Consider the following 23569-nt stretch of genomic DNA (forward strand, 5'->3'; position numbering starts at 1 on the left):
CCTCTGTTCCCGGGGCTTGCGGTGGGAGGAGGGTTTTTCCTCCCCACCGCCAACATTCAGAACAGCATTCTGAATGTTGGCGGTGGGGAGGAAAGCCCTCCTCCCACCGCAAGCCTTCAGGACAGGTCCGGGAACAGAGGGGAAGGTGCGCAGCCTGCTGCCCCGCGCGAGGGGCGCTCTTAAGCAGAGCGCCCCTCGCGCGGGGCCGACATTCGCCGCTTGGAGAGCCCTGCGGGGAAGTCCTGCAGGGTTCCCCAAGCTGCGAATGTCTGCGCCGCGCATGGGGCGCTCTGCTTAAGAGCGCCCCTCGCGCGGGGCAGCAGGCTGCTATCCGCAGCTTGGAGAGCCCTGCGGGGAAGTCCTGCAGGGCTCCCCAAGCTGCGAATGTCTGCCCCTCACGCGGGGCAGCAGCCTGCTATCCGCAGCTTGGAGAGCCCTCTGGACCTCTTCTGAAGGCGGGTGGGGGGCAAAAGTCTTTGTCCCCCCTGCCTGCCTTCCCGGGGGATTTTAAAATGCTGGCGGGCGGCAGCGCTGCCGCCCGCCAGCATTTTAAGATCGCCCCGGACAGCGGAGAAGTCCTCCGCTGTCCCGGGGTTTTTAAAATGCTGGCGGGCGGCAGCGAAGGCTTCGCTGCCGCCCGCCAGCATTTTAAAATCGCCCCAGGACAGCGGAGAAGTCTCCGCTGTCCCGGGAAGGGGGGGGGGAAGCAAAGACTTTCGCCCCCCGTCGGCCTTCAGAAGAGGTCGGGGGACAGACTGTCCCCAAACCTGGTCTGAAGGCGGTTTCCATAGGAACGCATTGATTGATTTTCAATGCATTCCTATGGGAAACCGTGCTTCGCAAGACGAAAAACTCGCAAGACGAAAAGACTTGCGGAACGAATTAATTTCGTCTTGCGAGGCACCACTGTAATGAAGAATAGGCACATGTGAACATTTTCACCACTCTAGGCTATAAAAGACAGGAAGGCTTGGCAGTGAAAGTTTAAGAAAATAAAACATTATCTCCAGAAAAATATGAATTATATTTCTCACTTTTAAAAAAGAAGGGGCTACAATATTCCACAGTACAATCAAAGCTGATTGGCAAAATCAGCTGTGGGAATTACTGGCAAAGTCTCCCTTTCCTGATGCTTTGAGATGTGCATGCTAGAATATACCCATTAAACTCCACCAGGTGGTTTCCCACTCCTCATTCCCTCTAGCCTGCAAATTCATTTCCCAAAGGCATTAGGCTCATTTAGTCTCTTGCACCATTATGTTATTAGTTTGACCTTCCCACAATAGCTCCAGCAAAGGTGAAAAACTTGGAAGATACCAGACAGACCTGTAAAGTAGGGACTGTAAATGAGCTTCCACCCAAACAACAAAAGACTGTGTTACCTCAATGGTTTTTTGTTGGTCTATTCCCAAGCTGTGCATCAGCCGCAGAACTTGTTCATTGTATTCTCCAATTGATGGCTCATTCTCTTGTCCTTGGGGATAGAGAATAGGTCTCTGAACAGGAACCTCTACCAGCATCCACTTGTGCTCTTTGATCTGAGCAATTGTCAGCCTCTTGGATGGATCCAGGACCAGCATCCTCCGGATAAGATGCTCACACTCTACAAAGAATAAACGGACATAAATCGGACATCAGGAATCACAAGACAGAGAAACCAGTAGGAGAACACTTCAATCTCCCAGGACATTCTATACAAGATCTCAAAGTAGCTGTTTTACTACAAAGGAATTTCAGAAATAGACTGGAAAGAGAAGCTGCTGAATTACAAATCACCAAACTTAAAACCATGGAGAAACCTGGCCTGAACAAAGACCTTGGATTCTTATCTCATTATACACGACAAAGCCATTTTTCACCTTTTCACCCCTTGCTTCTTCCTGTAAGACCTATTGCAGTCGTTAAGAGTCGTCAACAGGCTCATCACAGCTATCTGCCAATCACCCATTCCCACCACCCTTCTGAGTAATACCCCTCCCCAACTTCTCACTATATAGAAGGGTCTGGAAACTTCTGTTTCAGTGTATCTGAAGAAGTGTGCATGCACACGAAAGCTCATACCAAGAACTGACTTAGTTGGTCTTTAAGGTGCTACTGGAAGGAATTTTTTTGTTTTGACTATGGCAGACCAACACGGCTACCTATCTGTAACACTCTACATGGACAGAGTAGGGGTGAAAAGTTCAGACTGATACAGCTAGTATGGGATCTATCTGCATTGTTAGCCTGTGTCAATGTAAGCTGGGTGACTATTAGCAATAGGAAACTGCTTAATTCAGATGCCAAATACTACTGCTAAAAATAAAAATAATCTTGAAAGAGGTCTTTAATTTGTATAAAGAACAAAACCCATTTCTCCTACAGGTGAGCAATTAGGGGAAACAGCACAATTATTTCTAACTGCAGGCACAATAAAAGGAATAATAGTAATTCTTCATACCCATGGGACTGACTGAATTGCACAAAAGGGCTACGTTTGCATTAACCAATGAAGTTTCAGAACAGAAAAAAACTGTTTTGTTTCTTTCAGCTCCCCATTCCAAGTATGTGTTCTTGCAGTTCTGGCTTGCTTGTTGCAGTGCCTACTACAGCTGCAAGAAATCATTGCCCCCTGCCCAGTTGTTATGGAAATTGTGGAAAGGAGCACAATCATGGCATCGTACCGCAATATTTTATTTTAAACATTTTTGTACTGCAGGCCACCAAGGCAGTTAAAAAGAAAATGAAATACTCACAAACCAGTTGAAACAATAGCAGAATTTAAAACAAGAGTGTTAAAAACCAAGATGAGTAGAAGGAAAACCTACGGTCTCCAATTAAAAACCAATCTGTATGTCTCTGTCAACTGTCTAAAGTCCAGGGATGGGACCACTTTGATCTCCTGAAGGAAGGGATTCCATAACTGGGCTGGTTGTAATAGAAAAAATCCTGTCCTGCAACCCTACTTACTGAATACTGAATCTCTTTTTGGTAGCAGGACATTTGACAGGGTATAGGAAGATGAGCTCAATGAATGGAGAGGTACGTAAGGAAAAGAGCCGGTCCTTCAGATATCCTGGTCCTGTTAAGAGCTTTATACCTAACCACTAGTATCTTGAATTAGACCTGGAAACAAATTAGAAGGCTGTACAATCTACCTAAGACCAGTGTAATATGATCTTTAAAAAATGAACACTAGAATGGCTATTGCATTTTGTGCCAGCTGTAGTTTCTGAGCATCGTTCAAATGTCCAACATGCTCCCCACGTAGAGCATGTTCCGCTAATCTAATCAGGTGAGCAAAGACATGCATCACTACGGCAAGTTCTGCCTTTTCACAGCTCGCACTGCAGCGGTACTCCCAAACTGCAAGCCTGATCCTACAGAGGAAGTCAAATACCATATATGTTGTTTTCCACAAGGCCTCTCATTGTTATATGACATCTGATGTTCTGCTTTATCTCACTCATGTTTTTTGCCACCCATCCTATCAACCACCCCATGCTTAATGATGAATTTGGATGGCTGGGAACGACATGGAAGCTGTCTGTTCACTTGGCACAACGAGTAGCACTGACCTAGCGTCTTGGCCACACAGTTAAGCCCGACATTTACTGCTTCCCAGGATTTCTGAGTGACAGTGGAGGGCTGGTGAAGCTGTGCTTAATTAACTAACTGCGTGGTCAGAAACGACAGAAAGTTGGGGAGTCCTACAACACCAGCTGGTAAGCATTTAAGCAGTGGCTTGGTCTTTAGGTTCTCCAAAGTTTTATCCCTTGGATACCTGACAATGCCATGTCTACACCTACAAATCCAAATTGGCTGTTACTGCACTAAGATTTTATTTCTGCATTCACAGTACACTAATATATAAACAAGTAGGCCATGTAGGGGGCTAGGATGCTCCCAAATGCAAGTTTATTGTGCTATCATTGCTGCTCATGTTTAAGAGTTTTTCCATTGTTTAAACAATGTCTTCCTCATCAAAATGTCACCTTTGTACTCCCCATGTAACCCAGATTTCCTCTTAAGTAAAAACAACCCATTATCCCTGCTGGTATAGAAGCTCCTTTGAGCATTTTTCTGACAGGGGGTGACTGGTTTGTATGGTGATGTTCCTGGCTGCAGCTCCTACCACTGCACCCCTATTTCTGTTTGCTCTTCACCTGAGCAAAACCTAGCCATTCTGTTTCCAGCAGCACAAATAACACAACTGTGCCTGCTTCCACTAATAGCTGCATGTGTAGTCACATCGAAATTTCATCAACTATTCTTTCAAGGTCTTGATGCATGTAGAAGATTACCTTGGAGACTAATCATAGTCCCCAACAGGACTTCCTTCTATTTTTAACCCAAGTCATGTGCAAGACCACTTTGCCAGGATTGCAGTATAGCTACATATCTGTTTTGCACAAGACGTCTATATGACTCTTTTTTTAAAGGCACCAAATGGCAACAGATCCCCTCCCACAAAGCGGAAGTATCCAATTTGTCCATAATGAAACATGACAACTAGAGGCTGGTTCTTGCACACCTCCTTTGAAGTAAAAGCATTTAAGATCTGTACGCAAATGTACAGAAATACCTGTCCATGCCCACAAGGGGAAGAGGTAGTGAAGGTCAGGGGAGAAGTGACTGAGGGGGTCAGAAAACATAGCACAGAAACATTCCATCAAGAACTACTCAGTCGTGTAAACAGGAAACAGTGGTATGCCTATGAAAAAGCTAAAACTAAAAAATATTGTGTGGATGGTTATGTACTAATCACACACACACAGAAAAATGAGATCTGAACAATCTATTGACAACATTAATCCACTATCTGGAATCCCGCTTGATGGTTTGGCACCAACACTAAGAGCCTGAAACAAAGGTTCTGATAGGAGACAGATTTTGGGTTTTTTTCAGAAACAAAATATGAAGACACCTCCACACTTTTCAGCTCAAGATGAGCAAAAGCATAGATAAACGAAGAAGAAATGGAAAACATGAAGTGAGGAGAGGGAAAAATGTCAGAAGGGAAACATAACAAGGTGTTGATCACATTGCTTTGGTAGTGCAAACAGGAGTTTTTCATGCAAATAAGTATTGTTGTTTTTTGTTTTAAAAAGCCACAGTACTAGAAAGACTACAAGTGATTAAGATTAAGCACACAATGGACATGCAAATAAAGGGATGTGCATGTAGTTTTGAAGTGAGTTAGATAGGTCCATTCCTTCCTGCTTAGCATCATGACATCCTAGCTGCATTCCATGTCACATCAAGCAGCTATCATATACCAACCTAGAAGTCTTAGCAGTGGCTAGAGCATTGCTGCTCTAGGATGCTGCTCTGGTCAATGCTAAAATCATGGGACAAACATCCTCATAGCCTATTAAACACACATTACAGCTGGTGATGCGGCCATCCAATAGCATTGTCTTACATACTGATGTTTAGGCATCATCAGGTTATCATGTGTTAATATGGCTGCATCACTAAGCAATTGGATAACAACTTCCCCCATGTGCAAGCAGCTGTTTTATGTACTATTATTGAGTATACTCAAAGATGGTTTTCAGGCAAATTAAGCCATAGTAACTGTGAAATTAGAAATAACTTGCTGTTTTAGTCTAAATCTCTGCACTTTTTTGCCACAGGACTGAAACGAATATTTCTTCAGGACTTCTATTACCTTCATCACCAGCAGAATACAGGCAATCCTTGTTTTGCACGGTGGTTACGTTCTGAACACTCTCTCTTTTTAAATATTTTATTGGATTTTTACAATTTATAGTCAATCAAAAACGCAATATAACATTTGTCACATAAAAGAAAAAGAAAAAACCCTCCCCATGACTTCCCTCAACTTCCCCTTCTGCTTCTTGAAATATTTACTACTTCTGCTTAATTATTATCTTATTTTTATAATCTTATACCTCAATACTCTTATTTTCTTATCAGTTTTATACCAAATTTTCCTTCATGTTTACATATTGCAGTCAATTTCATCCCATGTTATCCTTACTCAACCTTTGATTTTATTTTCTGACTTGTGTTTAATCAAACCCTGCTAGTGAGTTGGTATCTTTACAGTATTTCTGACGTTCTGAACTCTCTCCACACAAACATACACTGTGCATTGGTGGGGCCCACATAAAGTGTTCTGCCCTTTTAGTAATGCTTTAGTGACATTTTCGGGTCACTTTCAAGTTCAGCATCGTGTGTACATGGACATGCATCAATCAGTCATTGCCTGTATTATAAACAATAGGAAAAATTAAGGCAAAAAGTCTTACACAGAACTGTTTAGGGAAGTTTTTAATGTTGGATCTTTTACTGTGTTTTTAATATCCTGCTGGAATATTATTATAAATAATGATGATGATGATGATGTTACCTTCAGACATGAAATAAGGGATCCGGAACCTCCCTTCCAGAACCCGTTGCCTCAGGATGGGCAGTGTAGGTCCGTCAAAAGGCAGTGCTCCACATACTAACACGTACAGAACTACACCCATGCTCTGAAAGAGAAAGAGGAGTTTTAGATTTGACTTTCAAAATATGCAGACAACTGTACCTTGCTCCATAGTGTGCTGGTAAAACTAATGTTTTCTTTCTGGTGGCTTTTCACTACATCTGAATGTTTCAGTATGTAAGCAAGGTATATCCAGAATTTATCCCATATATATAACACAGACTAGCAAGGCCTACAAGCTGCTGGTAGCAATAACACCATTAACCTTTAGAAGCCCATGTCTAATTTTTCATCAGATTTATTTATTCTTTCTTTCTTTCTTTATTATTCTTTATTTATTATTATTATTTAACACTTGATTGTAAGAGAACCTCTTATGTGGTTTAGAAAAGCATATTAAAAAAACTTTAAAATTATTGATAAACAGTTAAGAGGTATTTTAAAACATTCAACAGATCATTAAAAACAACAGTAGCTTTAAGAAAAGGATAAAACACATGTATCATCTGTACATGTCAAGATATACTGCTTTTTTGTCTTTCAGAATTCTGCAAAAAGCCTTTCCATACATTGTACCAATGAAACACATTTCTATAACTTGGCTGCAAAAGTTGGGATGCTGACTTGTTGAGGAATCAAAATAATTTGGCCAGGACTGTATTGGTGAAGCATCTCTTGCTTCAAGCATTCCTACTAGGGAAACAGGGAGCTAGTTTTTGACACCAAGCAGATAAGAGAGGAAGGAATCCATTCCAAGTCACTATGGCTGAACTGCAAACCAACTCAGAACCTAGTGTAGTGACTTCCCCATCGTCTGCATGTTTGTGTTCCAGCAAGCCAACCATGGGTTCCATTTTATCAGCTGAATCTGTTTAGAAATGACTTCTCGATACTAGTTCCCAATTGCAAAGTTATGATTTTATTTGGAATTATTATTATTTGCCTTCAAGTTCTTCAGTTGGGCAACATCCAACTGAACTTATGGGCAGTAAACTGCGCACCTCTGGAACCCGCACCTTCCAGACAGGACCCTGAGTGAGACTGATAAGGGAGTGTGGGATCTACAAGCTAGCTTTATTTAATAAAATATAAACGACCTTCAACAGATGCACCAATATTCTTAATAAAAACCCCTCCTCTCCCCTCTCTTCTGCCCCGCCCTATACTGCATACAACACTAATGTCTCGTATCAAATGTAACTGATTTGTAGAACGGACTACAACCTTAAAAAATGCACATACCAAGAAAATCTTGAATAGAAATTACTTTTAAAAAATAAAATCTGAATCCCACCCTGAAGTTTGCTTGAATTCTCTCTGCTCAGAGCACAAAAGTGTGATTCTCCCTAGTTCCCAACTTGCAAAAGCTTACGAGAAGAAATCCCTGTGAAGGTCAGGATAAGAGCCTCAGATCCTGATTCTATGCAAAGCCTGTTAAGATTTATTATGTAAGACGGGGGAGGGGAAAGAACAAGGGAAGAGACAAAGTCAAAGTAGCAGCAATGTGCTAATAATGACTGAGCCTGCTGGAAAGTATGCACAGTATTTGGTAGCATTAAATCTGCTGAACAATGTAATGCCACACAGACTGGGGTAACGCAACAACAACAAAAGATTTATCTTTTCTCCTTTAAATGGAGAGCATCTGTTTCCCAATGGCAAATTTTGGGAGCCTAGGCAGAGCACTTTTTTTGCCGCTATAGATTTTGAGGGGGGGATTTCTGAGCTGTTTTTGCCGCTATAGATTTTGAGGGGGAGGAGAAAAGGCACCAATCCCACCATAATTGTGAGAATCACTGACCAATTTTGTAAGAGGCACAAATTTATTTTTCAAAAGAACATTTGCATTGTACAGCCAGTGCTTTTCATCTGGTTTTGAAAGGTATTTTTGTTAGCAACCTAACAAAGTCAATAGCTTCCACAAATATTTTTCAAAACTCCTGTTGATCTGGCACATCCCCACACAGCATTAGGTGCTGTAAATCCTTGGGTGTGTTTGAGGTGTGTACCGAGTTCATCTGGATGTTAGAGGACAGCGGGCGCAATGAGGCGGTAACAGTTTCCTCATTAAAGGGGAACTCTTGTTGAGATGTGTTTATTTGTAAAACAACGTAGGTGTCTTCACAGAGAAGAACGCAGCACTAATGTCTGCACCCTGCCTCCTTTCCAAAGAAAACCAAGACCGAGGGCCAGTTCCAATATGGCAATTTTCACTGCATCCATAATGCGAATGATAACAAAAATATAAATATAGCAAAATATGCTTGCCATAAACAGTCTGAAGGTATAGACTAGGGTTGCCATAGTTCAAAAGGTGAAAATCTGGACACAAAGGTTGTTGAGGTTGGGTTACCATACATTCAGATTTTTGTGGACATTAAAGCGATTTCCACCATGAAATTCTGGACGGATGGAAACCCTAGTACAGACCAGGGGTCAGCAACCTTTTTCAGCCGTGGGCTGCATAGACCTTCTGATGTTACTGTTTTCCTCACTGAAGTAACTTGTAGGCTCAATCCCATGACTAAAAACTGGTGCCATAAATGCTGCGGGGCATTCACACTGACAAGTTTTAGCCCCTAAACTCTGGCAACACAATGGACAGCAAAACCATGCTCTCGAAACATTGCTAATACTAGGAGACACTAAGACCCAATTACCTCCCCCCACCAAAAAAACTGGAGAACAGCAAGCCTGGCACTGCATTAAAGGAACCTGGATCAGCACATCCTCTCTCCTGTATGTGCTTTGCAAGATTTTCTTGTCACCTCCATGTGTCCTTTCCCATTAGAGTAGCATGAAGCAAACACACACACACTTTTTGGTTCAGCCACGGGCACCTGCCTGCAGCAGAATTGTTCAAGGCAAACTGTCTTGTTCTCTCAACTGAAAGAGAGGATGGATAGCAGCCATGTGCAAATGACTCAGACAATCCCTCTGGCCATACAGAGAATTTAGAATCTTAACTTTGGTTTGAACTCCCAAGAAGGAGGAATTAGCAAGCTAAACTGCAGCACAGACATAAGTGCATGGATTCAGTAAGAGAGGACCAGATTTCCGCATTGGCCAAATTGTTTCCTCTAATACAATAAAGACAAGTTTCAAAGGAACTCTTGCTTCCCATTCTCAAAGCTACTGGGGCCTTTATGACTTATCTACCAACTAGGACCAACTTATCTACCAACTAGGAAGAGCAATATAACACGTTAACTAAAATTTAGCAGTTACAGATAGGTAGCCGTGTTGGTCTGCCATAGTCAAAACAAAAAAATTCCTTCCAGTAGCACCTTAAAGACCAACTAAGTTAGTTCTTGGTATGAGCTTTCATGTGCATGCACACTTCTTCAGACACTTCTTCAGGGTATCTGAAGAAGTGTGCATGCACACAAAAGCTCATACCAAGAACTAACTTAGTTGGTCTTTAAGGTGCTACTGGAAGGAATTTTTTTGTTTTAAAATTTAGCAGTTTCTTTAAAGGGACGCTCAATTTAATACAATTAAGATACCCATATATCCAGCTGCGGACCCTCGTACTGCTGGCCTTCAAACACCTCAGGGGCTGCATATGGGGGGCTTCCACACCATGTTGTCAGAGGCTCACCACTTTTGTAGAAGTTGCCAAATCCAAAATCTGGAGAGAGAGAGAGAGAGAGAGAGAGAGAGAGAGAGAGAGAGAGAGAGAGATTAGCTATATTTTTAAGTCCAGGCTGAATGTATTTATCTGGTATGATCAACAAAACAAAATGGAACCTAATGTATATTAAGCCCCCAAATCCCTGCAAGATCTTTGCATTTGTGGGGGCCCTGGTTTGAGCCCAAACGATATACACGTCTGCTCACGTCTTAGCAGCTCAAGAGAATTTCTCTAACGCCTCAATAAGAATTTGGGCTCCAACAAAACAGTTCAAATCCTGGGGAAGAAAATCCAGGAGCAGACATCTCCCATCATGGCATTTTAACCAGACCCCACACCATCAAGGCAAGTCATATTAACTTCATACCAGATGCCCCGTGCCCCGTTTTGCCACTTGAGGTGAAATGGCAACATGCCCCTGCTGCCACACTTCTCTTAGCAGCAGCGGTGGTGCCTTCCACTGTGATCTTGCTGGTATCTCATGAGATCTCATGCCCTCTGGAAGTGGTAGGATGGGTAGCAGAGGAGAGGTGGGCACCGCCTCTTGGGCTTCCACTGCCTGGGGCGGGTGCCTCACCCTGCTCTGCCTTATCAGTGGGCCAGGCCTGGTTCATACCAAGCATCATCAAAGGTTAGACACAGAGTAATACAGGAAAGACATCTCCTTCCCTTCCTGTTACGAACTAACGTTAGGAGCTGCATTGAACATTTGTAGTACAATAGCAGCTTTTGGTTCTTCCAGGCCTTCAGTTTATGAGTTTCCATTAAAGGCTGCTTGTGCTGTTGGTGCTCCTGAGTACAATTAAGTACTGTGACTTCACTGTGCGGGTACGACGTATAGCCCCAATTATTTTTATGTATCAATCAGAGATGTGTAACTATCACACAGCTAAGACAATTAGCCTAAAGCTATAAGGACATTGTAGAAACAGGATACAATTTTACACAACAGTGTTGTCCATAGTCACTCATTTTGTTTGATCCTATGAAAAAGATTTTTTTCTGGAAGACATGGCTGGAACAATCACAGGTGCCTGTGATGATGGTGTTAGGAATCTGAAAGCAGTTTTTAAGCCTTGTTCCTGAGAATGCGGGTGGGTCTGGATTCCTGTTTTCCTACCCCCTTCTTGTCACTCTTCTCTGGGTACTCCAAGTTCTGCTCAGCATGGGGTCTCTGCCATGCCATGAAAACTCTCAGCAGGAAGTTGCAACTGCGTTAACTACTACCAGCCCACCTATATGCATTGCAGATCCATTCCCAAGAAGCAACTGAAGTTACCTTGACCATGAGAGCCTTAAAAGGAACTAAAATATAACCTGCATAGTAAGAACAGCTTCAAGGGCAGAACTCACAGCTCAAGAGCAAACGTAGAGGTGAACAATTAAGCAGCTTGGTGAAGAGAACACAATGGAGAGAATGCAAGAGCCCATTCGTGCCCTTGTACATTTTAATGTCACCTACAAAGCTGGCATGATAGTGGAAAGAAAGGATCCTGAGAGTGCCAATGTGAACCAGTATAGTATTCTTGATTTAAAAGCCTCCAGGAGACAAGCTAGTGTATGTTTCCAGTTCTCTCAACACTTTATTCGGTCAAATACTGCTGTCAAAAGTATAACATACAACGTTTGCATAATGTTTGTAACGCAAGATTTGTACAGCATGACTTCATGCACACTTGCTATTAGCATAGTAAGGTGCACAGACTATTACTTCATAATGGTCTCTCTAAAAGAGCTGCTCTTACTACTTTTCCGTGGAGCACAGAGGCACACAAGCTAGGTTTCCAACTGTGTCGTTGCAAAGAATCACACCTCAGACTAACAAGCCTTATATATTCTTGAGCATAATTGTTCACTTGTGAAGTTCCAGAAACTTTGAAGCAAAACTCAAAGAGAGTTTGGTAACAGAGATGTTTGTTTAGTCTTATCTCCCAACTGCATAGTTCTAAGCCAAGGCATGCAAGTGCCATGTGGCATTGGTCAGCAGACAGCATGACTGGATAAATGCTGCAGTTGTACAGGCATCATAGAGACTTTGGTCCAGTGGTGAACATGCTGCATTATGCTGGAGAGTGAGCTCCCAGTTTACCTTGCATGACCTGTGCTACTAGAAGCAGCTTGACATGGACTCCTAGTGTGATACGGACAAACTCTGCCTCCCTATTTCATTCAAAGGTAGGGGCCTTCAGATGGCCCTAATCACACACCTCAGCGTCCAACGTGTCCAACACTGGAAACAATATACAAATTAGGAACTGATTTCCAAGCAGTTCTGCACCTGCACCTCAAATATAGGAATACAGACCTAACCAACTGTCCACTTAAAAACAGCCATTTAAAAAACCATTCCAAGAGTACAGTACACATCACTATTTTCAAATTTGATATGTCAGAAGAAAAATGCCAGTGGCGCAAGAAAAATAATCTGATTTTGCTGCTCTTTGGCCAGATAAGCAGATAGTGGCCTGGTGTGCATGTAATGCTAGACCAAAGTTTAGCATTACAAGAATGAGCCACACACAGTGAACCTCAGGCTTGCCTCCTCCTTGGGCATGGTTGCGAAAAGGAGACTGGAACGTTTTGCTTACAGGTTTTTGCCTGCTCACACAGTCAGTGCCAAGCAAGAGTGGTTTTTGCTTCACTATTTTTCCAGGGTATGTAATTGCTTGTTTTACTTTGGATGGTGACTGCTGAGATTATGTGTTATAAATTTTGTGGCCCACCAAGAGCCTTAAGTTTGAGTTATTTAAGAATGTTAGATATAGATAAATCCAACGCAAAACCTAAGAGGCATTGAACAAAACGCATTGAAACTGTTTTAGCCTTAAAAGAAGTGGGTGGCTGAAGGGGCAATATGCTAAATATTCACACACATAATGGCTGCTTTAAGGATGGCTATAATAAAAAGGGATGTCAAGAAAGGAAGAAGAGCCACAGAATTAATTGCAAAAGGGATCTTATGAAGTCGCTAATAGAATAGAAATAAATTAAATACTTGCTGAGGGCTGTAAAGGTATTGATCTTTTTAATGGCAGGGGACTGGCTAATTTACTTTGAGGTCCTTCCCAGCCGTGAAGTGATAATCTTCTAGTAAGGAAGAAACTTGTTCTCCTTTTATTTGAACACTGCTGGGAAACCCAGATGGCTGTTCATGTCTTATTTCCCCATTCATTCTATCTTCCCTCACCCTAGAAGCTGGAGAATTAATCTATTATAACTAATGCCCTTTGTTAGTCAGTTTCTACTACCGTCTTTGTTGTGAACTTTTCAAAAATCCACCCTAGCAAACCTTGAAAAGAGATGAAGCAAATTCTTCCCACCTTGCTTTCTATGCAGGTGTAAAGACCCTTTCCCCACAATTCTCAAATCTGCGATACTGAGCTGAGATTTAAAAAAACAACAACACAGAGACAGACAGGAAAACAACAATATTTCCATATGAATTAAAGCTTTTTAAAAAACATCTTACTTGGGAAATTTCCAACTCAGATTATGCAATACTTTTGATAAGGTAAAATTACAGAGCCTTGTACAACCAGGGAACACCTGTTGGGCAATACTGCATGTCAAATTCACCCACCCACCAGTTTTCTGTGATGTTTAGTATTTAATACTAACGTACGAGATATAGCAATCCAGAGCAAAGGGCTCCAGAGCAAAAGAAGCTCCCTTCCCCTACAGTTTGAAGAATTTGAAAACTCTTTTGTCTGAAAAGAGCAAATGAGTTTTAAAGGGGAGTAATTTTAAGAAATTGGGTTTGTTTGCTAGCAGAAGGCATCTCTCCTCAGCTTCAGGAGGGAGATGTGTGGATCTTTTGTTATTTGGTAATGTGAGCAAGGCAGTAATTGCAAAGAGAGGTGCTGATAAAAGGAAAGGAATGAGTGAGAGGCATAAACCTGACCCACTGCAGGAACTGAATACTGATCACTGATCACCCAGTTCTGACGTCAATGCATGTTACACAGTCCACCAGCAGAAAAGGCTGCTGTGAGCCCTTTCAAAATAACAGTCTCCCATCCCCGCTTTCCTTCAAATGACCTAACTGCATTCAAATCATAGAGCCCTCTCTTCTGCACAGCATCACGCTGATGCTCAAACTGCTTTGCTGGATTTAACCCTCCTGGCCTTTAAATAGGCTAATGTGGACTTTAAGGAGTGGGTCGAGAACACGCAAGACAGCAGCATCTCTGCCAGCTCTGAAGTGCTGCAATTACAATGTCAGGCCCAGACGGTTGCTTCCTTTTACAAAGGGGCCCCACTGAAACACAATTCTGTGTCATCACTTTCACAGCACCTGGAAGACTGATGTGCCTAACAGTCTTCACAAGCCCCTCAAAAGCTAACCAGAAGGACAAATATTTTCTCAGAATATCCAACAGAACTGTGTTTTCTCCCAAGAAGTCTGGGAGAAAAATTGCCAGGCTTGCAGCCACACTGTGCCCCTCTCCATAGGACAATTCACATAGCGTCCATGCAACCACTGGCTTCCAACGCATATATATTAGAACTTGCTTAGATCAGTCATCCAAACCACCCATCCTAGCATTAACAGAATTTTAGCAAACTATTCAGAAATCTGGGTAAGAACCAGGAGTGTAAAATTCACCACAGAGATTATCATTGTAGCAAGTGGCCACATGACCCAACGTCATACGTTACCATATGGTAAATGGTCATATTTAAAGTATTTAAAAATAAGGTCAGTATTAATTTGGGTAATTAAAGGAAGTACAGAGATCTTCAAGCAGGCAAGAAAGTTGCAGTATCACAGACAGTCATTTGAATTTCAAAAGGGAGTGCCCAAAGCCATTGAAAAATACATAGCTCATATACTGAGCAAAAATAGTATGAAATGATGTAGTGATGGACGATGGCTAAAGCAGTTTTAAAAAGAGACAAATTCCTGGGGGGTATAGGCCTGTCAATGAAAACTGACAAGGATAGCCGAGTCGAGCCTGCACTTTCAGAGGCAATGTTCTTGCGATTACTAGTAGTTGGGGAATTAATATGGGAGGGCTAGAGCCTTCATATCTTTGATGTGAACTTTCAGGAATCATCTGGCTAGTCAGCATTAGGAACAGGTTGCTGGTTTAGATGGGCACTTGTTCTGATCCCAAGACTCTTTTGAAATATAATTTCGATTTCAATGCATTATAGTGAATTTCATGCTGGATTAAAGATAGGAGCTACACAGAATCAAATCCTTGCTCTGCTACCTTGGACGAGTTACTCCCAGCCCAACTTACCTCCCAATATCATTGTGAAAATAAAATGTGTGTTGGTGAGGAGGAAGCAAGGCTATGTGTGGCTGTCATGCATTTCTTGGGAAAAGGGCAGAATAAAAATGTAGTAAGTATGTCAAGAACCCATGGAGTGGAAACTCAGCACAAACTTTGGGCCTTTAGGTCACAGTGTCCAAATATTTCAATTTTAGTGTTCATTTTTACAGCGTTGAAATCATCATGGAGGATACAGAAGCTGACAAGTGCCAGAATTCCAAAGAACATGGGTTGCAACAGAACAAACAAACAAAAAAGCATCACCCATTCTGACAGAGGTATGAAAAACCAAGACACTTGATTACCCCATACAGATGTCCCAGACTGCCAGATCCATCCTTAAGGCACACAGGTGTGTCTTTAAAAAGGGTCAATGGTGCAGCCCAAATTGATAAATAAAATGCTGTTGCTGCTGCCACACAATAGCATATGAAGGATTCTTGTCACGGTATGAAAAATAAAAGTTCATCAATGCAAACAAGCTACACACAGATCTTCTGCTGTGTAGTTTTTCTGTCCTTCAACCCTTTATTTACTGCCCTGAGAGGATCCCCATTTTTCTTAGCACAGCAAACTACATAGTGTGAGGAATTGAACACTTCCCCATTTCCCAACTTCCCGTTTAAAATGTGTCTATTGGAGATGTTTTAAGTGAAAAAATTAGAAAAAAAAGTTTGCAGGCTTTTTTGTATGCAAGTGGTCCATTTGTTACAAGGGCAAGCTACTTACTTCTCTGCCTTCCCTGCAAAAGAAAATCTCATTCCAATATACTCCTAATATCCTGGCCCCCCCCCCATGCATTAAGGCCAGTGCTTTATGGTCCACTGAATTTCACTAATTTCCATGGAAGGAGTAAGTCTTCTGTAACACCCATCAAGCCAGGCTTGGGTAGGATACGTGTGTTGTGTGGGGGTTGGATTCACCACAGCACAAGTGCATGGGCTATTGCAGTCTTCCCCAACCAGGTGCCCTCCAGATGGTTTGGAGCACAATGCCCACCAGCCCCAGCTATCACATCTGGAGAGCACCAGGTTGGGAAAGGCTGGCCTCTTGTATCTTTCCCTCCTGTATGAAGTGCTACTGTTTGATACCAGCACTGTGTGTCTTTCAGAGTGATTTTTAATTTCATGGGGATTTGTTTTTAACAAGCTAACTTTACTGCCAACTTTTTTTCCTTGGTGCAGCTGCTCTTCTTTCTCTGTCATCTATCCCTACGTAAGAAAATGCTAAGAAGCCTTAAACAGTCATTATTCCCTCCTCCTTGAAGCTAAACACCATCTGGAGAACTTGCCAGACATCTTTTATTCCAAGAACTCTACTGCTCTATAGAACTCTCAGCAGCTTAAAAATGAGTGTCCCTCATTTTTGAAATTCTGGTCTGGCAATCCAAGGATCCTTAGTATTATACTGAGGCAAAAGAAAATTATCTATTGCAAGGAACATCTGCTGTGTCTAAATTTGTAATTAAAATTAAATCAAGCATGCTAAAATAATCCGGAGAGTTTCCATTTTGAGCTTTTTTATACTCAAGAATTATTTGATTAAATTTGATTGTAACCAGCACATCTGGCAATGCTAACAAGTTGTCATGACACTACAAAAATTCATAAAACCCTACAAAATTACTGCCATTTCCCCCCAAGAAAGAAATACAAGCAGCAGCTATTTTTAGTAAGAACTTAGTGTCAAAAGCCTACACCACCCATAATGCAAAGGGGCATATCAGGAAATCCTCTCTGTCTTTCCACTTTCTCTAGGGCTGCTATAGGAAGTTTGCCAAAGTCACTTGGAGGAAAGAGGAATTTATTCCCCAGGCACTAGGACAAAAGGAAAAAAAGTATTGAGGTACCTGCTATTTTAATATTCATGTTGTTGTCAAGCAGGAGGTTTTCAGCTTTGAGGTCACGGTGCACAATCTTACGGCTGTGACAGTATTCAACAGCGGAGAGAATCTGCCAGAATTTGCGCCTGGCCTCTGACTCACTCAGGCGGCCATGGTTCGCAAGGTAATCTGTAGAAAGAAATATGGGATTCAGTGAGTTAATCACATTGAAAAAATCATCTTCAGGCTCTCCAACATGCCCCACAGGTAGACATCAGAGATAGTATGTTATGTATGCTCTCCCCGAGTTCACTAGCAAACTGCATTGTGCCAGTTGCCCATTATGTGAGGTTAACTTTTTCTGCTCCGAAGTTTAGTCACTAGGAGAAAGCCTTGCACATTCTTGTTTTGACAAGAACAAAAAACAGTAACCTCCTCATCCACCAGAGACTGGATGTTTCACTCTTCCTTCATAGTACATTCTGTCCTGACTGTTTACTAGAGTAACCAGAGGTGATGTCTTTGCTTGGGGCTTGCCTTAAGTTTCCTATATGTGGCACAAAGAGGCGAAACAGAGCAGGTAAAGAGAGGGGAAGTAGTCATTTCCTCACAAAAACGGAAAGCAAAAATATACAGACTTATAGGTTCCAAGAAAAATAATAAAGACAGCAATCTGGTATGTTTTCTTTCTAGTTAAGGATTCTGAAGTAAAGGACATCTGTAATGGCGCAAACCATTTCCAGGAGTCAGTATTTCTGAGGCATTTGGGTGACCCTCCACTCTCCTTTGATTTACACTGCTATAGAGTGGGACTTTTTATTTAGTTTGCAAGTAATAAGTAAATGTTAACATAAATTTATGGTGGCAGCACAGTGATGGGGAGCAGTAAATTGTATAAAGGCCAGTTGACCAAGCCAAAAGCATGAACATTAAGGATGTATCTTAACTGGAAAAATGATATACACATAAAAAGCAAGCCCCGAAGAAGGGTTTTGCGCATGAAACATGGCTGAGGACAGTGTTCTTCCTGTCGAGTGCAGAAAAGATAAGCCCATTCAACACATGCTGTGTGCTCTCACTGCAACATGAAGACAGATGCATCTCTCTCTATCCCCTTTCAGAAAGGAAACGGTAACGTGCTACTTCCAGAACCAAATGTCTTGCTTCTTAAAGGAGGAGTTGGCAATGCAAAGTCTGTGGCTAAACTAGGCCCAGAAAAGTTTTCTCCCCAAAATTATTCTCCTTGTCCATCACCCTGTCTCCCGACCCCAGCCCCAGCCACACATTCCATCCTGGCAAACTGACATATAAAACACAGTTGCAAAGAATCAGGAAGTAGACTGTCAAGAACCTGGAAGGTGGCACTGATTTGTTGATTAGGTGGCTTATTATGAGAAGTGATTTTGGGCCTTTTTTAAAAAAGAAAAGAAAAGTAGGGACACATATTAGGGACGCGGGTGGCGCTGTGGACTCAGTGCCTAGGACTTGCCGATCATATGGTCAGCGGTTAGAATCCCCGCGGCGGGGTGAGCTCCCGTTGTTCGGTCCCAGCTCCTGCCCACCTAGCAGTTTGAAAGCACTCTTAAGTGCAAGTAGATAAATAGGTAGTGCTTTATAGCGGGAAGGTAAACGGCGTTTCCGTGTGTGGCGCTGGTGCTGGCTCGCCAGCTGCAGCTTCGTCACGCTGGCCACGTGACCCGGAAGTGTCTTCGGACAGCGCCGGCTCACAGCCTCTAGAGCGAGATGAGCACGCAACCCTAGAGTCGGACATGACTGGCCCGTACGGGCAGGGGTACCTTTACCTTTTAGGAACACATATTAATGGACTATAGATTCACAGTTTTGGACCAGTTATTTGCAGGATGGCTGCCTCCATCTTAACCTGCCTGGACCTTGAGGTTGGCCTCAGATGCCCTGCCATCAAGAACTCTTAGGTTTGTGAGACAAGGGTAAAAGAGACATCTTGGTAGAATTCTCTTTCTTGATTGTGAATGACTCCTACTCTATTGGTTTATAAACTGAGCTTGATTTTTTTAAATAAAAAAATCACATTTCTTTTTAATATGTGGTAGTCGGTATTGTTTTAACTGCCTCTGTTTTCAGGTTATAAAGTTTTAGTTTTATATTGCAGTTTTATTGAAATGGTGCAGTATGTTTCTGATGCAAGCTTTTTTTTGCTGGGAGAGTTTTGCTCTGAAAGGAAGCACATACACAAACAAACAAACCTGCTCAATAGATCTGGACGTGACAGATACAGATTAAAGCATATAGTAATACAACATTCTTGTTAGAGTTTAACACAATTAATTTCCTTAGAGAAGGGGAGAACTTACCTATGTGAACTGTATTAATCAATAGTAATAAACAACTACTGATCAAAACTGATTTCACCCAAGTGCACCTTTTATGGAAGTAATGCTGACCATCTACTCTACTGTGGTTATGCAATCTGCTCTGCATAGATACATTTTTCAAGAAAGAACATGAAATATTTCATTTACACCTCTTACATCCCCAAATGGTACCATCACCTCAACAACATACTTAGCAGGACAAGTGAATTGGAACAAGACAAAAATGAGAAGTAACCAAGTCAGTTTGCTAACAGACCAGCCAATACATTCACTACGATAATAGTTATGCCTTTATTTAGCCACTACAGCAAATTTGGTCACGGAGCAGAAAACATCTTCGTTCCTTGCAAAAAGTGTACATACTTATAGGTTGCAAGGAAAATAGCAAAATAATAAAGACAGCAATGTAGTATATTTTAATTCCAATTTCTGTATTCTGAAATAAAGGGCATATTTCTGTTCAAGCAGGGCTGGATGTCCACATCTACTTATGTATGTTTGACTGCTAAACAACTTATGCATGTTTAATTGCTTTATTTATGACAAAACTCTTTTAGATCTGTCATATACTCCAATGCAGCAATGCACACTTTGAAAAATTCTGAAACAAAACAGACAACCTCATGCTATCCTAGTCTAATTCACTAAAGCTCCAATTTACCACCCAAGTCAGCAACACTTCACTTGCAACAAATCTTTTAAACTTTATTTTTCTGAAAGGTATCCAGCTGCAATTTTCAATCCCATGTTAGATAGCTGCCTACCTGTATGGAGAGACAGATGGAAACTATCCTTAGTGTTCTTAATGCTGGGGCTGTGATGTCAATTAAATTGATCGATAAAACTTAAAATTAATTAGGTCTCCAGTAACAATTTGCCATTATTAATTATTATTTGACTTATTAGTTGCTTAGTACAAAAAAGGCTCCAAGCGATTTACAAAATGTCAAAAGTCAAAAGTGTGCAACTTAAAACAACACATTTCCATAAAACCATTCTAATAACCCATAAACAGACCCATAAACAAACAAACAAAACTACAGCAGCAAAAACATTCCCATCAAACGAATAATCAGCCAGCTTGACATACACAGTCTAATGAAGACCTAACAAAACATTAATCATTATGTGCTTTCTTTGGGTGGCAAAGTTGAAGCCAGCTGGCTGGTTCCACTAAGAAAAGCATACTATATACTGTAGAAAGATAATGTCTGGGGTGGCTGATCAAGAGAGTTGTTCTGACCTTTGTGGGATATCAAATAGAACCCTCCAAGTGCAGAAGCACTATATGTGATTTTTTTTTTTTAAGCTTCAAATGTGATAAAAAGCACAACAAGCTAGAATTTAGCCATACTCTAGCCATATCAAAATCTATGCAAATATAAAAATCAAATGAAAATGTCTTTCTTATTCAGATGACAGACCTAAATCATTCTGCATTACATTTTGCCTGTTACTCTCAACGAGCTCAAGAGCGGAAAGTGCACCCAGTTCAGCATTGTGTTCCCACAGTGGCCAATCAGATACCTATACTCACATACTGGATGCACTCAAATTCATGTTCTCCAGCAACTGGTATTCAGAGACATACGGCCTCTGATAGAGGGTAATGCATGCCCATCATGTCTAATAGCCATTGACAGTCTTTCCTCCACAAAACTATCTAATCCCCTTTTAAAGTTGCTCAAGCTGGTCACTATAAGCATGTCTTGTTAGGGAATTTGTGGTAATGAACACTCAACTGAGCAAAGTACAGTGGTACCTCAGGTTACAGACGCTTCAGGTTACAGACTCCGCTAACCCAGAAATAGTACCTCAGGTTAAGAACTTTGCTTCAGAATGAGAACAGAAATCATGTGGCGGTAGCACGGTGGCAGCGGGAGGCCCCATTAGCTAAAGTGGTTAAGAACAGTTTCAGGTTAAGAACAGACCTCCGGAACGAATTAAGTTCTTAACTTGAGGTACCACTGTACTTCTTTTTCTCTGCCCTGAATCTCCCACCATGCAGCTTCTTCGGATGACCCTGGGTTCTAGTACTGTATTATGAGAGAGGGTGTTAGCTGTTCTTGCTTTTCCATTCACCCGCAAGTGATGAATGAAGCCTTAACAATTACTAACTGATGACTGAAATACTTTTAAGATGCTACAGATAGATAATGGACAAGGGCTGCAATCCACACTTTGCTGGAGGGGAAATTTAGCAGCAAAGAAAAACAGCATTCTACATCTTGCAACTTGCACAATGAAACTTAATACACAGGGAGTAGGAACAAATATTTTCCTCCAGCAATATTTCAAATACAAAAAAAGTCAAGTCTAATTTACAGTAAGCTAAGCTGTCTGTTTATGGTACAGAACAGAGTTGGCAAAGAACCTCAAGGAAAAAACTCTGAAATCTGCTTGCTATAGAATAATTGCACTGGACTTTACTGCATCTATCCCAGAGCAGGTTGCTATAAATTAGGAGGAAACAGAGAGTCCATTATATGTTGCTTGAAAATAAATAATCTTTACTGAACATGTGGTCATTCTTCTAACCTGTTATCAGCATACACAAAAGCAGAATTCTGATCTTTCAGCACAAATCCCAAGAGTATTTTTCTGGTGGACATTTAGATTTCTCATAAGCATATATTTAGTAATAAGAATAACCACAACTACACTAGATTGGAATCTCACTAGAGAAAATCTATCAGGGATTTCCCTGAATGTCAGACTTTCAGTATTCCTCTTTACAAAGTGTTTCTCAAGCCAAAGCAGCCCTTTGCTCACAGTACCTTTACTCTGTTGGTCCTGAAGGCAGGGTATGCAGAGAGTGGTTGCCTTCCAGTAACAACAGGCCAATTAATTCATTTGAACTTTTTACAGCAACGCAAAAATTCTCCCCTGCCCCATCTTTCTCATGTTTACTGCATTCCCATGTCATTCCCCATCACAGTCCTTCCTTGCACATTTTTGCAGATAAATATGCATATTTATTCAAGTGGACCACACTGAGTTGCATGCAGTGTTAGTCATACTCAGGGAATAGACCAATTGAAATGAAAGGACATGATTCAGATCCACTCATTTCAATGGGTCTACCCCGAGTAAAATGTTATTGGCAACAACCCTAACATAATATTTAATCCAAGTATCAGCCACAGTAGTGGAATTTTTAGAAAAATAACATCTACATCAAAAAGGGTTACGCTTCAGTAACAAATAATATTTCAATAGATTACAAGAGATGTGGATCCCCATTTAGAACCCCATTAGTATAAGCACTTAATGAGTAAGACAGTTTCTACCACCGTCTTGACATGTTAGAATACAATATACATTACAATAATCAATCCAGAAGATGGGGATGTGTTTATGGTGCATGTGCATGAGGGAGGGAGACTTGGGTAACAATTACGTAAGAAGATTTTATAAACATCTTAAAATTAGGGCAGTTCTAAGAGGCTGCAGTGAGAACTCTCAGTTAGTGTCAGCGCCCATTCAAAAACAACATCAGTCTTAAAGAAGGAGTGGGGGAGAAGAGAAGGGATGAAATGCTGAAAGCACAAGATATCCCACAGGGCATTAGTTTTTTAAAACGTCTGTTCATCAGTTTACTGTTAATGTGATGGACTGGAAGAAAATGGTATCTACGGATGTTCCCCTCTGCTTAGCGCTCAGTATTTGAGGTGAAACGATAATGCCATGGCGTTTTGCAGGTTATCAAAAAGGCAGCTCCCTGGCAATCTAAAAGGGCTGGCAATCTGGAAGTTCAACATAGGAGAGACAATATATCAAGGAGTGGATAATGGAGGTGAGTGTAAACAAGGGAAGGATGCATGCCATTTGGTTACATGTATTTAGCAGGGGCTCAGGACAACCCCCAACGGCATCCCAGGAAAGGTGGGTCATAGACAATGGCAGATATACACTTGGACCCAAGGGCAGAGAGAGAGGAGGGTCAAGGCCACAGGGGGCTGTAAGTATGTATGCCAGAAGCGTTAGCAAGCCAGCATTCAGATTGAGGGAGGGGTGTCACATGGTTTGATTGACAAGAGAAAT

General features: G+C 41.6%; 1 protein-coding gene across 3 annotated transcripts in view; it reads right to left on the reverse strand.

Moving 5' to 3' along the window:
* The window catches only part of SIK2 (salt inducible kinase 2), an 83479-nt gene that overhangs the window by 23010 nt on the left and 36900 nt on the right, over positions 1-23569 (reverse strand). For all 3 annotated transcript variants that reach the window (XR_014558243.1, XM_083713954.1, XM_083713953.1), the window contains exons 4-7: positions 17199-17360; positions 9943-10067; positions 6359-6482; positions 1383-1603 (exon numbers count right to left, since the gene is read on the reverse strand). Coding sequence is in view for 2 of the 3 variants with exons in the window: in XM_083713954.1 (XP_083570080.1) it covers positions 1383-1603; positions 6359-6482; positions 9943-10067; positions 17199-17360 (632 nt within the window). In the remaining variant the exon portion in view is untranslated. The remainder of the gene's footprint in view (positions 1-1382; positions 1604-6358; positions 6483-9942; positions 10068-17198; positions 17361-23569) is intronic.

Source organism: Podarcis gaigeae (genome assembly GCF_964106915.1).
Source record: "Podarcis gaigeae genome assembly, chromosome: 15".
Lineage (NCBI taxonomy): Eukaryota > Metazoa > Chordata > Lepidosauria > Squamata > Lacertidae > Podarcis > Podarcis gaigeae.